The sequence below is a fragment of the Ruditapes philippinarum genome, unplaced genomic scaffold (genome assembly GCF_026571515.1).
Source record: "Ruditapes philippinarum isolate M1 unplaced genomic scaffold, ASM2657151v2 ctg2498_1_1_1_1, whole genome shotgun sequence".
NCBI classification, from domain to species: domain Eukaryota; kingdom Metazoa; phylum Mollusca; class Bivalvia; order Venerida; family Veneridae; genus Ruditapes; species Ruditapes philippinarum.
In genome coordinates, this window is record NW_026857998.1 from 4,926 (window position 1) to 21,561 (window position 16,636).

Sequence of the window (16,636 nt, forward strand, 5' to 3'; positions counted from 1 at the left end):
GTAACATTGTTTTCTTTTTATAGTCCCTAAAATTGTATATTGTTATGCACCTTGTCATCTGTTCTTGTTATAGCAATTTCATGTCCACCTTTGAAGTGAATGAAGAATATTGAAACTTCTTGGCAGAAATATTAACCATGTGTGAACTGTACAAATCCATCATTGCCTTCTTTAATGGTTCATGCAATTAACAAATGAATGTTAATGCTGTAAGATTTTAGTTATAGACAAGATTTATTGTTTATCTTTATTATTTTCTTGTTAAGTTTAATTGTTTCATAGTTCATGGTAGGATTTCTGAAGTAACTGTTAAGAAAAAAACTTCCCTTTTCTAAGGATTAAATAATAACTTTAATCAAACGAAATATTCTGTCATTAAGTTTATTTTAAATCAGATATTCCTGGCTGATTATTTTACAGGAGGAGTTTCCAACAATAGGTAAAGCATGTCTTATGGCATTGAAAACACGACCAGTAGGTGTGAGCCTTGTGCAATATGATCTGAATACAGGGGAGCTAATTAAAGAAATATTTCTATCATGTCGCATCAAATTCAGGTAAGAAATTTTAAGCTCCACTTTTCGAAGAAAAAATTCAAGTTATTGCTACAGTCAGGTTGCCAATGCCATCCAGAAACTTTAATATTGGTCATATATTTTTTATTTCTTCAATAGATTGTTTTCAAATTGAACGCAACAACCCTTTGGACAAGACCTTCCGGTAGGCCAGCCTGAGCATGACCTTGACTCATAAATGACCTTGACCTGCCAGGTCAAATTTTCAATTTTGCTTGATTTTTGCTTAAATTGACTTTAACTTTGTTATTTATGAATGGATTGTCTTCATACTTGACCATCTGCCTTAAGGACAATGATTTTTAGGAAAATCAAACACAAAATGACCTTGAATCATCGATGACCTTCAACCATGAAGGTCAAATTATTGTTATTTTAGTTTTTTGCTATAAATGGCAGTAACTTTGTAAGTAATGAATGGATTGTCAATGTCAAATTATCGAATTTTTGAAAATTTCATGTATGTTTATGTGTTGATATTCTGACTTAAGATCAAATTTAAACATTAAATTCCCTACATGACAATTATATAATGGAAGTTTGTCATAAAGGTTGCTTCTATAGTTCCTAGGTCAAATTCAGGAAGGTTGATTTCTAGCTCAATGTTGAATGTGGGTCAGAGCCTAAATATGGAAAATAGAAGAGAATTAATTGAAACTTCACATACTTACTTAGTTGAAGTCACTGTCCACGGTACATAACATCAACATGGATTTTGACAGAATTCTGGCCGTTTTTGAACTTAGAAAATTCTACAACATGCAGGCTTTGTTTTTACTATCACACACTGAGAATAGTCGAGCATGCTGTCCGATCAATAGCTCATAATTATGGTATGTAGCATTGTCTGGTAGGCCTCAACAAAAATTATATAAATCATACTTTTAGTTTAAAAAAGAAACTGTAAAACCAACAATATCCAAAATTTGCTTGTGTTAAGGTTGATGAACCCACATTTATCTGCTCTCTATTTTCAGATATTTAGACTGGGCAGAGGTGAACAAAATGTTCTATATCAAATCTATACGTACTGTAGAAACAAGAGTGCATTTACCTGTAAGTATAAACAAGTTTCCTCTAAATGTAAGATGATTAAACTTTTAACATATCACACTGAGTTAATAAACAAGCTTAATGAAAACTTATGTAACATTTCCATAGGCTTCTGTACTTTATTGCTGTATTGTAAATTGTACCATGACTGTGTTAATATTATACCATGACTGTGTTTATATTATACCATGACTGTGTTTATATTATACCATGATTGTGTTTAAATTATACCATGACTTTGTTTATACTGTTCCATGACTGTGTTTAAATTATACCATGACTGTGTTTATATTATACCATGACTATGTTTATATTATACCATGACTGTGTTTACATTATACATGACTGTGTAATTATTGTACCATGACTGTGTTTATATTAAAACCATGACTGTGTTTATATTATACCATGACTGTGTTTATATTATACCATGACTATGTTTATATTATATCATGATTGTGTTTAAATTATACCATGATTGTGTTTATAATTATACCATGACTGTGTTTATATTATACCATGACTGTGTTTATAATTATACCATGACTGTGTTTATAATTATACCATGACTGTGTTTATAATTATACCCTGACTGTGTTTATATTATACCATGATTGTGTTTATATTATACCATGACTGTGTTTATATTATACCAGGACTATGTTTATATTATACAATGACTGTGTTTATATTATACCCCGACTGTGTTTAAATTATACCATGACTGTGTTTATATTATACCATGACTATGTTTATATTATACAATGACTGTGTTTATATTATACCCCGACTGTGTTTATAATTATACCATGACTGTGTTTATATTATACCATGACTGTGTTTATATAATACCATGACTGTGTTTATATTATACCATGACTGTGTTTATATTATACCATGACTGTGTTTATAATTATACCATGACTGTGTTTATATTATACCATGACTATGTTTATATTATACCATGACTGTGTTTATAATTATACCATGACTGTGTTTACATTATACCATGACTGTGTTTACATTATACCATGACTGTGTTTACATTATACCATGACTGTGTTTATATTATACAATGACTATGTTTATATTATACCAGGACTATGTTTATATTATACAATGACTGTGTTTATATTATACCCCGACTGTGTTTAAATTATACCATGACTGTGTTTATATTATACCATGACTGTGTTTATATTATACCATGACTGTGTTTATATTATACCATGACTGTGTTTATATTGTACCATGACTATGTTTATATAATACCATGACTGTGTTTATATTATACCATGACTGTGTTTATATTATACCATGACTGTGTTTATAATTATACCATGACTGTGTTTATATTATACCATGACTATGTTTATATTATACCATGACTGTGTTTACATTATACCATGACTGTGTTTACATTATACCATGACTGTGTTTATATTATACAATGACTATGTTTATATTATACCATGACTGTGTTTACATTATACCATGACTGTGTTTATATTATACAATGACTATGTTTATATTATACCATGACTGTGTTTATATTATACCATGACTGTGTTTACATTATACCATGACTGTGTTTATATTATACAATGACTATGTTTATATTATACCATGACTGTGTTTACATTATACCATGACTATGTTTATATTATACAATGACTATGTTTATATTATACCATGACTGTGTTTATATTATACCCCGACTGTGTTTACATTATACCATGACTGTGTTTACATTATACCATGACTGTGTTTACATTATACCATGACTATGTTTATATTATACCATGACTGTGTTTATATTATACCATGACTATGTTTATATTATACCATGACTGTGTTTATATTATACCATGACTGTGTTTATATTGTACCATGACTGTGTTTATATTATACCATGACTGTGTTTAAATTATGCTCTGACTGTGTTTAAATTATACCATGACTGTGTTTATATTATACCATGACTGTGTTTAAATTATACCATGACTGTGTTTATATTATACCATGACTGTGTTTACATTATACCATGACTGTGTTTAAATTATACCATGACTGTGTTTACATTATACCATGACTGTGTTTATATTATACAATGACTAATGTTTATATTATACCCCGACTGTGTTTATATTATACCATGACTGTGTTTACATTATACCATGACTGTGTTTACATTATACCATGACTGTGTTTACATTATACCATGACTGTGTTTACATTATACCATGACTGTGTTTAAATTATACCATGACTGTGTTTATATTATACCATGACTGTGTTTATATTATACCATGACTGTGTTTATATTATACCATGACTGTGTTTATATTATACCATGACTGTGTTTATATTGTACCATGGCTGTGTTTAAATTATACCATGACTGTGTTTAAATTATACCATGACTGTGTTTAAATTATATGGTGACTGTGTTTAAATTATACGGTGACTGTGTTAAAATTATGCCCTGACTGTGTTTAAATTATGCCCTGACTGTGTTTAAATTATACCATGACTGTGTTTAAATTATACCATGACTGTGTTTAAATTTTGCCCTGACTGTGTTTAAGTTATACTATGACTTTGTTTAAAATATGTCCTGACTGTGTCAACATTTTGCCCTGACTATGTTTAAATTATGCCCTGACTGTGTTTAAATTATACCATGACTGTGTTTAAATTATACTATGACTGTGTTTAAATTATGTCCTGACTGTGTCAACATTTTGCCCTGACTATGTTTAAATTATGCCCTGACTGTGTTTAAATTATACCATGACTGTGTTTAAATTATACCATGACTTTGTTTAAATTATACCATGACTGTGTTTAAATTATATGGTGACTGTGTTTAAATTATGCCCTGACTGTGTTTAAATTATGCCCTGACTGTGTTTAAATTATACTATGACTGTTTAAATTATGTCCTGACTGTGTCAACATTATACCATGACTGTGTTTAAATAATACCATGACTGTGTTTATATTATACCCTGACTGTGTTTAAATTATACTACGCTGTGTTCAAATTTTGTCCTGACTGTGTTTAAATTATATCATGACTGTGTTTATATTATACAATGACTGTGTTTAAATTATACCATGACTATGTTTATATTATACCCTGACTGTGTTTATATTGTACCATGGCTGTGTTTAAATTATACCATGACTGTGTTTATATTATATCATGACTGTGTTTAAATTATACCATGATTGTATTTATATTGTACCATGATTGTGTTTATTTTATTCCATGACTGTGTCAACATTATACCATGACTATGTTTACACTGAACTTGTGTTTCAAGTTAATTTGATATATTATAGGAAAGGATATCAAGCAATGTTGCAGTTGTGATGGCAGCTTTCTCAACATTTCCATTAAAATTTGTGGGAATGTTTGAAGTTGATAGAAGAGTAAGTTTTGGACATAAATTATAAACTACTGAAAGCATACATGCACTAATAATCCAGCCCCTTCCAAGTAACAATCATCTGCAATAATTGAGAAAATATCAATTTAAAATATCAATTGTTTAGTGGAGGAAGGTGTCAAAAACTGAAAGTAACAACAGGCCAGCTTAAATTAAATCTGCCTCCAGGCATTCACTTACTCCATTTATTGCTGGAACACTGAAAATTATTGCTAAATATGAGGTAACCAAGTCTTCAGAAACATGCTAACGTTTCAGCTATTTATACCAAAAGAAATTTCAAATTGCCAATACTTTACATAGCCCTTTGTTATTTTGTGACTTATTGAATTCATAGACCTTAATAACTTTACAACTGCTGATTATTATTGACATTTTGTCTTGTTTGAGTAGACATAATATAAAATCCTGCAAGTTGTAAATATTGGTAACCTAGGTTATATTCCACTATGTGAACTTTTGAAACAATTTGCTTGCTGATCTCAATGACCCCCATGAAAAGTGCCCCAGTATAGAGTCTAGAAATTATGGCATGTATGTTAAAAGTAGAGGAAACATGTTACTTTTAATGTTATTAAATCATCTTCAAATCCATTGTACATGAAACTTAGTAAGTTTCATCTCAAAATATTTATGATACATTAATCTAGTTAACATGATTGACCATATTTTGTAAAAACTGGGCCACGATGTCAAATCAAAAGAAAACATTCTATATTTACTAAAACAAGGTTGAAATGACAACCCTGATAAAATATCATTTTTGAGTTCACAGTGGGGACATTTATTTTCTACGACAAAAGTGTAAATTGTGAAAATATTGTTTATTTTTGAGGTACTTTCTTAGGTCATAATTTCAATTTAGGTCATCAAAGGTCAGAAACAAGGTAAATTATGTGCAAGTTGGATACTGACAGCAATTTCAGATTTTCTGTATTAATAACAGCTTATAGCTTGATGGTATTAGATCAATATAATAAATACTTTCATGATTATTTCAGATATTTGGAGCAGGTGTAACAAATGCTATTCTCACTCACGGCATGTTGATTATCATGTATGTAAATGGTCTGGTGAAATTCTTCAGTTTTGACAGAATTCTTGAAAAGGTATGAATAGCCATTCTTACATGTATAATACATTTGTATATATATAAAAATGTATATTTATATCTGAACACTTTGTTAGATCTATAATTTAGAACTATAATTTGGTACAGGTACAATGCTACTATTTATTGACCTGAGCATCGTCGGATACCCATGGTTGATTAACATGAAATCAAGCTGTGGGTAAAATGAAATGATTTGCATCATATACAACAACAGGTATGCAAGATATCGACCAATGAAATCATGTTAAACAAAATTTATATTCTACAACAGCTAAGGTAAAAACTATCAGTGACTGTAAATTTTCTATGTTTTTTTGCTGGAAATCGTTAATTTAATTGCTTGCCGCAATATTGTCTTTAATACTAAATGTTGTATATAACAAGTGTTTTGATTGGTTTTAATCGCCTCATGAAATCGTGAGGCACCCAATGAAATAGCTGTCTTTGACACACTTCTAATTAAATGGATATCGGCCAAGAATCCACTGCTGATAAATGTAAATGGTTTGGCTGTGGGTATCTGACGATGTGACCTGAGTAACATCAAGATGGTTTTTTGGCCGGGTTGCACTGGTGCAAACCCGGGTTATAGTATGGTGAATGTTGGGCGGCGGGCGGGCGGGGAAAAACTTTCGTAACAGTTTTCTCAGCAACTACTTATCACAGCCTTTTGATATTTGGTATACAGCATCAACACATGGTCCCATACTGTGGGATTCGATTTCAGGTCTGTCGCTCATCTACTTCCTGTTTGCTGACTTAGTAAAATTTTCTACATTAATGGTCAATAGTAGGAAATTTTCCTAACAGTTTTCTCAGCAACTGCTAATCATAGCCTTTTGATATTTAGTGTGCAGCATTAACACATGGTCCCATACTGTGGTTTTCGATTTCAGGTCTGTCGCTCATCCACTTCCTGTTTGCCGACTTAGTTAAATTTTTAACATTAATGGTCAATAGTAAGACATTTTAGTAACAGTTTTCTCAGCAACTACTTATCACAGCCTTTTGATATTTGGTATACAGCATCAACACATGGTCTCATATCGTGGGATTCGATTTCAGGTCTGTCGCTCTTCCACTTTCAATTTGACTTAGTTAAATTTTCTACATTAATGGTCAATAGTAGGAAATTTTCCTAACAGTTTTCTCAGCAACTACTTATCACAGCCTTTTGATATTTGGTATACAGCATCGGCACATGGTATCATATCGAGGGATTCGATTTCAGGTCTGTCGCTCATCCACTTCCTATTTGCCGATTTAGTTAAATTTTGACATAATTAATGATCAATAGATAGTAGGAAATTTTCTTAACAGTTTTCTCAACAACTTCTTACCACAGCCTCTTGATATGTGGTTCAAAGCATTGACATGACTGTGGTCCCATATTGTGGGATTCTATTTCAGGTCTGATGCTCATTCTTTTCAGGTTTACCAACTAAGTTAAATTTTCAACATCAATGGTCAGACAGTGGTAGAAAATTTAAGTAACATCACAGCCTCATGATATTTTGTACACATATGCAACCCGGCCTTTTCTGTCTTTGACCCATTTTAATTTATATAAACATGTACATTATAGGAAAAATACATGTATTAAAGTATCACAGACCATGCTGAATTCCACAACAAAACTTTATATAAGTTTTCATAATTTTTTCCTCTCATTTTTCCTCTAAAAAATATGAATAATAAACTTGTCTGCTGCTCCTCATCTGATCTAAGTCGTCAGTTTTGTGTTCAATAATTGGTTGATGTACAAGAGTGTATCTTGAATAAAAGAATTGCTATAGGGTCATTATTAAAACTTATTGACTGACTTCATACCTTATTTTGAATGTTTTAGTTTAAGAACTTTGAACATTCCCTCGATGCCTTCACTTCTACAGGAAACATAGACTGGGCAGAATTACCAGCAGATCTTCCTATTAATATAAAGATAACAGGTACAGTTGTTCTAAATAGAGGATATTAAATGAGTGTAGTTTAATACTAAATTTATGGAACTAGTTGAATAAAATCATATTATGCGAGCCTCTGGCTGAATCTACACGAATATAATATTCTTTTTATCACATGTGTAAAATAAGAACAGTAAACTGTTAAAATGAGTAATTTTTCAATGATGCGCCTATAGTGTAACGCTAACTTTAGCCCGCTTTAATGCTATGTTTCTATATAGCGCAAATGACATCACGTCAAAGTGTTATTACATTAGTGTAATATCGGTTTTTATTAAATGGCTTTATTACACTCCTGCGCCGCGGTTTATGTTCTAATATCTCTTCTCTCTACCTTAGCTACAAGACAAGTTTAAGAATTGTTGACACTGTTCTACCATTCACTGTAGTTGTTAACTGTTTTCTTAAGTTTTCAGATTTTTTTATTGTACTTCATTTTTATGTCATCTCTACAGTGTAGTGGCTACATATAGGAATCACTTCTTCGTCGTCTGTCTGTCTGTCTGTACAAACATATAGATACTTAGGGGGCTATGGGAGCAATAGGTTATATAATTTCCTTTGATGCTCGCTCAGTTAGCTCTTATGTGGCTCCTTTTCTCTTACGTGGCTAAAAGAACAAAAGAGAGAACAAAGGAGTAGCCACTTAAATACCAAACTTTGAGGAAATCCATCCATCTGTCCGTCCAGCACAAAACTTGTCCGGACTACTCATAGGGATCACTTCTCTGTTGTCTGTCTGTCCGTCCATAACAAAACTTGTCCGGCTTTCTCCTTAAAAAGTACTGGTATAATTTCTTCCAAACTTTACAGGAATGATCAATACCAAGCTTAGTTGTGCCTATCATGGGCTTTTTATGGTCTGATGATTTTTGTCACTGTTATGGCCCTTTAATTTAATTTTTATTTTTAAAGTTTGTTCGATATATATATAAGATATACATCATGTTTATGAATGCTGTTGTATATTCTTAATGTGTAATACCTTCTCTAAATTAAGATATTATTATTATAATCATTACTTAGAGTTACAAAAATGAATTATCACTGTTTGTAGAGATTCCACCATTGTTGTTTGAAGTGAGCTGCTGTGATCAAGATGTAAAGATTGGAGGTTTTCCCTGGCATTACATCTACTCTCCAAAACGTGCGGCAAACATATTTCAAATTAAATCTTTAAAGGATAGTATTCAGGTAAATCAGTAAAATTTTCATATCTGAGGAAAATTTTAATGTAGATTACAAAAAAGTTATGTTGAATTTTAATCTTGATGATTTCTGCCTGAAATATGACCTACATTAGACTCACTGTCATTGTGTGTGTAGTATACATGACCTACTTTTGACTCACTTGTTTGTTGTTTGTATAGTAAACATAATTTATATTGATGTTAGGTTGAAGGAGGAGCATTAAAATGTGTTGACATACATGCTGAACCTGACTCTTGCTCATTCCATAACGATGATTCTGGTAGAATAATTCATGTGTCCGGTGGCTGCCTGAAGTAAGTATCATAACGATGATTCTGGTAGAATAATTCAAGTGTCCGGTGCCTGCCTGAAGTAAGTATCATAACGATGATTCTGGTAGAATAATTCATGTGTCCGGTGGCTGCCTGAAGTAAGTATCATAACGATGATTCTGGTAGAATAATTCATGTGTCCGGTGCCTGCCTGAAGTAAGTATCATAACGATGATTCTGGTAGAATAATTCATGTGTCCGGTGCCTGCCTGAAGTAAGTATCATAACGATGATTCTGGTAGAATAATTCATGTGTCCGGTGCCTGCCTGAAGTAAGTATCATAACGATGATTCTGGTAGAATAATTCATGTGTCTGGTGCCTGCCTGAAGTAAGTATCATAGATAAAGCTTTAACAAAAGTTGAATAAAACTCTTAGATTTATGGCAACTTGGTTAATTACAGGTGTTCATTACAGGTGACAGTTATATACAACAAGATTTGAATTTTTTAATACAGTTTTACTTTAACTATATTGTCAGTTAAAAATATCTCTTATAATTGTTGTTAAATATGCTTTGGATAATTGGTTGTGCCCTGTATGATCATGTTGTCTCTTTTCTACTTTTTTTTCTTAGATAATGTGAGTTTGTTATATTATAACACTTAATGTTATATTATTCAGTTATTTGTAGAGTGCCCTTGACTTAGTAAAGATTTGCAATTTTCAACTGATGTCGCACATAGCCCATAAAGGATTTGACCTAGAGTCATGAAACTTTACAGAAATTTTGGTCAGCATGTGTAGTTGTGCACCTGAGGGTAACTTGTGTTTGTACAGTTATTGCTCTTTACTTAGTAAAAGATTTGCAAGTTACCTAGAGTCATAAAACGTTACAGGACTGTTGGTCAGCATGGGTTTTGCTTGTTTTTTGTCCCCCGCCTTTTCGAAGAAAAAAGGGGGATATAGAAATAGGCTCTGTCCGTCCGTCCGTCTTTCTGTCCGTCTCACTTTCGTTTCCGGTCCATAACTTTGTCATTTATCAAAGGAATTTGAAATAACTTGGCACAAATGTTTGTTATAATAAGACGATGTGTCATGCGCAACAACCAGACCCCTACCTCCAGGTTCAAAGTCACACTTGCTCATTCAAAGTCAACATTGTCTATTTGAGGGTATATGTCGTGTCCGGTCTATAACTTTCTTATCTATGAAGGGATTTTGTAAGTACTTGCCACAATTGTTTATAATAATCTGACATATTGTCTTATTATGTGCTAGGTCCATAACCTTTTCATAAATCAAAGGATTTTGAAAATACTTGGCACAAATAGTCACTATAATAAGAGGATGTGTCATGCCCAACACCTGCATCCCTACCTCCAAGGTCAAGGTCACACTTAGAGGTCAAAAATGAACATAGTCTGTTATAGGGTATATTTTATGTCTGATCTAGAACTTATTCATAGTTCAATGGATTTTGAAATACAATGTAACTTGGCACAAATAGCTACAATAATAAGATGATATGTCATGCACAACACCTGCACCCCTACCTCCAAGGTCAAGGTCACACTTAGAGGTCAAAGGTTAACAGAGTCTGTTATATGGTATATTTTGTGTCCCGTCTATAACTTCTTCATAGATTAAGGAATTTTGAAATGCTAGGCACAAATAGTCACAATGATAAGATGATATGTCATGCGTAACATCTGTGTCCCTACCTCCAAGGTCAAGGTCACACTTAGAGGTCAAAGATTTACATAGTCTGTTATAGGGTTTATTTTGTGTCCAGTCCATAACTTTTTCATAGATCAAGAGATTTTAAAAATACTTGGCACAAATAGCTACAATAATAAGATGATATGTCATGCACATAATAAGACAATATGTTAGGCGCAAACCATGGGTCCCTACCTCCAAGGTCACACTTAGAGGTCAAAGATTAACATAGTCTGTTATAGGGTATATTTTGTGTCCGATCTATAACTCGTTCATAGTTCAAGGGATTTTGAAAATACTTGGCACAAATAGCTACAATAATAAGATGATATGTCATGCACAACACCTGCACCCCTACCTCCAAGGTCAAGGACACTTAGAGGTCAAAGCTTGATATAATAGATTTTTAAATTCTGTGTATCATTTTATTTTTTTAATAAATTTATTGTTGCATTTGCAGATCTAGCATTGATCATAATTTTTGACTGAAAGTCCTGAGATCCATACCTCAATCTTTTGAAATAGCACAATTTTATGCTTCATATAAAACTTCCCCGAGGCGGGGGACGTTGGTAACTCTGTTACAAATTCTTGTTGTGTGTTTTTTTAAGCATATTTTATGATATAAAATTGAGATTTGAAATTTTCAATATTGAAAAAATCAAGATGTCAACTTTGGAAAAATTGATATCATTTTTATGCCCCAACCACTATTGGGTAAGAATAGTCATATAAAATTTACTTTGTCCTTCTGGCATCCATGTCCTATGAACACATTTCTAGTTTTGTTATAATTAGATATTTATGATGATTTAGTTCTTACAATGTCGGGGTACAAGGTGGTAGAAACTATATTATAACATAACTTTTACAAGATTTCCTGACATAATTAGGAGTAGAGATAAATGTCCATCTCATTGTTATAATGACATTACTCATTGGGTTATTATCAAATTTTATGTTTCTTTCTGTTGCAGTGTGTTTAAGTTACATAGTGAAAAAATGTGTAGGTCTGTAGAGTTACAGACTGTGGCAACTGTAAATGTCCACAAGCCACAACAAAAGGTACATAATTCTATGTTTACATACAGTACTGTATTGTAAATACCATAAGATCATTTGTTGTCAAAATACTGTGATTATTCTGATAAGCAAATCTGTTATTTTATGTTAAGTTATATAGAAGAAGATTCTATGAAATAACAGACAAAATTAATTGTCTATATCTACTATTATCACATAAACAGCTTCACTGGAGTGTAATAAAGCCATTTAATAAAAACAATATCACACTAGTGTAATAACTCTTTGACGTAACATTACCATTTTGAATTGCTGCAAGGTAGGTTTCCAAGACATTTATAAAACAAGAATCTCATTTGCAATCCCTCACAACAACAGAATTTTACATTAGTTATTTTTTTTGTTCACTAATTAACATTTAGTAGTTAATTAATAAAATTGTCAATAATTATTTTGTTCACTAAGAACTTAACTTTTTATGCCCCCAAAGGGTGGCATATTAAAATCAAATTGTCCGTCTGTCTGTCTGTCAGTCCGTCACTCCGTCCAGCTTTATACATACAGACAGTGATGGTTGTGTACACTCTGAAACTTTAGTATGCATGGAAGGATTTTAAGTTTTCATTCATATATGAAATAACCATAGATGTATGGTGTGTCGCCAACAAGACTCGGGTTTCTACCACTAAGGTCAAGGTCACTGTGGGGGTTCAAACTTTGTCATTTTTTATGTTATATAAATATAGAAGGTGGTGGTCGTGTCCGCTCTGAAACTTCAGTATGCATGGAAGGATTGTAATTTTTCTTTCACATATGAAATAACCATAGATGTATGGTGTGTCGCAAACAAGACTCGGGTTTCTACCACTAAGGTCAAGGTCACTGTGGGGGTTCAAACTTTGTCATTTTTATGTTATATAAATATAGAAGGTGGTGGTCGTGTCCGCTCTGAAACTTCAGTATGCATAGAAGGATTGTAATTTTTCTTTCACATATGAAATAACCATAATTGTATAGTGTGTCGTGAACAAGACTCGGGTTTCTACCACTAAGGTCAAGGTCACTGTTGAGGTTCAAACTTTGTCATTTTTTGTATTATATAAATATAAATGGTGGTGGTCGTGACCGCTCTGAAACTTTAGTATGCATGAAAGGATTTTAATTTTCTTTTACATATGAATTTACCATAGATGTGTGGTGTGTCGCGAACAAGACTGGGTTTTCTACGACTAAGGTCAAGGTCACTGGGGGGGTTCAACTTTTGTCATTTTTTTGTTATATAATTATAGAAGGTGGTGGTAATGTCTGCTCTGAAACTTCAACATGAATGAAAGTATTTTAATTTTTTTTCATATATGAAATAACCATAGATGTATGGTGTGTGGCGAACTAGACTCTGATTTCTACGACTAAGGTCAATATTAGTTTGGGCGTTCAAACTTTGTCATTTTTTATGTTATGTAAATATAGATGGTGGTGGTCGTGTCCTCTCAAAAACTTAAGTATGAAAGGATTATATAGAATATATATATTTGAAGGTAAGAGTATATATGACATATATTTTTTAGGTTAGAGTATATATGACATCATCAGGAAGGAGAGTAAAAAGAAGACAGTCTGATAATGAGGTCTCATTTCATGATGATGATGATGTAAGTACCATATATACATCAGAATATCTTTATATAAAACTATTCCATGTGATAGATTTTGCTTCAAATAGTATATACATTATGCCAAATGTAACATGTCTGTTCATGTTATACTAGTTAGTGATGTTCCGATTGTCACATGTCGTCGATAATCAGTTACTGTTATGTAAAGCGACAATAATCGATTCACAAAAATTTGTTCCGCGACGTCGTCGAAAATGTTTAAAGTATCAAAGGGAATTAATTCTGACGGTAATTTCCTTTTAGGAACACCTTACCGATCGCAAAGAAAATATCTCAGAGACAATTTGGAGTTGAACAGGACCAATACGTGATGTAAACAATAGTTATACAATGTGATGTCAATGTTATTATTTGACATCCATTGGAAAATAAAAGCTTTTTCGTAAAATTATGACTATATAAGTTTAAAACTGTGTTGAAAAGAGCTATATGAAGTTCACGTAACTGAATATAATAAAGTGCCTTGAGAAGAATTGTTTCTTCCCTATTTCTTTTTAACGCGACTTTATTCGAAAAGTTATCGATTATGTCCCATCCGATTGAACCGATGATCGATTGGGACAAATACCATCCGATTTCCATCACTAATACTAGTATTGCTAAAATTTTACATGTAATGTAATTTTAATGGATACAGAGGCTATTCAACCCTTGTAATGAAATTTGAAGCTACTGGTTTAAGCTGTTATTTCACAATGGTTCAGGATATTTCTTTATGAAATGCAACAATTTTTTGGACATATCTGTAACTTTTTCCTTGCATGGAAGAGTTACTTAAAGTGTTCCCCAAGGATCTAGCTTAGAGTTATTATTTTTGATATATGTGTGTTGTATTTAGGCTGTTGTTAAATATAAGATCCTGCTATAAACAGATAATTTGCCATTCTGATTGCAGGGAAGAGTAGGTGTTTTATTGAAAAAGAAATGATAGATGAACTTCAATCAGTCATTCTAGGATTAACTGACAATAAGTTATCTCTTCATTTAGATAAAATGGAGATATGTTATTTAAATCAAAATCAAGGGTCAGGTGCATCTGTTAATGTCATTTTATAACTGAATTTTAATATGACTGAACTGAAAAGATAATCATAACATTTCATATACAAGGGACTGTGTAAGTAGCTTTGATGTCTGGTCAATTTTCACTTTTATAGATATTCAGTATAGAAACAAGATATATAAGATAGTATATAATAAACATTGTTGTTACAACTTGTAGGTAATTCATGGTGTAGAATATGAAGATGAACTAGATATATCCTGGATCTCAGTGTTTAGTGTATCACAAGCTTCAAGGGTCATCTTTTATGATAATCAGTCATTTCAAATGCTAAAAGAGGTTTTCTTAGAGAGCAGCCTAACAGAAGGACATCAGGTATTTTTTTTTAACAGAATGTAAAATGAGGTAGTGGTATTAATTTGGATTTCTTATGTGTATGAGGTGCTGCATGCAAGCATACTAGGCTTAATTTCATAATAGTATTTTGACATCCTTCACTGCTGCTTTTGTTTACTCAAGGCTTTGATAAACTTGATAAAACAAGTTTTTTTACCAGCTGGCACCAATATTCATAGTTTAGCTAATTTCATTTCACTTGTGGTTAGATATATATATTGTGATTGTGGTGTATGAGTAACTCTGATTGTAAATAAATTTTGGTTATGCTCATATCCCCTTGTTCTTCCTAAATGATAAATTGAGCAGGGGGTAGAACTATAATTTGAATCAGTAAGTTTGTTTTCTGTTTCAGGTATATGAACATCATGTACATGTAGACTTGGATACTATTGTAGAGATTTATAAACCTATGCCAGGACAGTTTAGATGCAATATGTATAGACTCAGTGGAGATATAAATCAAGAAATATCTGCCGACAGCGGATTATAAATATGACAATATTCATGTACTTCAAGAAACAAAAACTTGATAAAGTGCTGTGTGTTTTCTTGTGAAGCATTGATACAATAATTGACATTGATCTCCTAGTATTATTTTACATAATTAAAATGTTAGGGTATTTCATATTAACATTTGGATATAGATTGTGCAGGCACTTTTGTATACTCATTTTTTTGATAAACAAATTAACAACACAATTTTCTTGTATTTTATTGTGAAGAATAAAGGAATACTGAATATAGTCTTTCACTTTCAGTATATCTTATTTATACTTATTACAGGCTGTCAACCAGGTCTTATCCAAAATAAAGGAGGAATATAGGAATATTTTAGCAGGAAATATAGGAGTTTTTGGACCATTTTGAGGCAAAAAATAGGAGTTTTCAATTTAAATTGTTTAACTTACCAATGCTTATATAAATGTAGATTATTCTTACTTTTACACATGCTGTTTCTACAATTAAACGTCTAATGTATAAGTGAAGGACACCATTAGCAGGCTGTCCAGCATCTTCCGACATAAAATAAGGGCGAATTTTAGGGTAATATTTCAGAAATTTTAGGGCTAAAATTAGGAATGTTAGGGTACATAATAGAAATTTTAGGGCTAAAATTTGCAATTTTATAACTAAATGAACTAAGGTCCCAAAAGACCATGATGAGGGCTAATCTTTGCATATTTGACAC

The 16,636-nt window shown here is 32.0% G+C and overlaps 1 protein-coding gene across 1 annotated transcript; it reads left to right on the forward strand.

The window, feature by feature from the left end:
• Positions 1 to 401: 401 nt before the first annotated feature.
• LOC132751718 (DDB1- and CUL4-associated factor 17-like) lies at positions 402 to 16,388 on the forward strand. The gene is made up of 11 exons (XM_060741932.1): positions 402 to 557; positions 1,553 to 1,631; positions 4,977 to 5,066; positions 6,085 to 6,192; positions 8,047 to 8,146; positions 9,219 to 9,355; positions 9,557 to 9,666; positions 12,324 to 12,411; positions 13,938 to 14,021; positions 15,268 to 15,423; positions 15,800 to 16,388. Exons 1-11 carry the CDS (start codon positions 454 to 456, stop codon positions 15,935 to 15,937), a joined length of 1,194 nt encoding a protein of 397 aa, XP_060597915.1. The 5' UTR covers positions 402 to 453; the 3' UTR covers positions 15,938 to 16,388.
• The last annotated feature ends 248 nt before the right edge of the window (positions 16,389 to 16,636 follow it).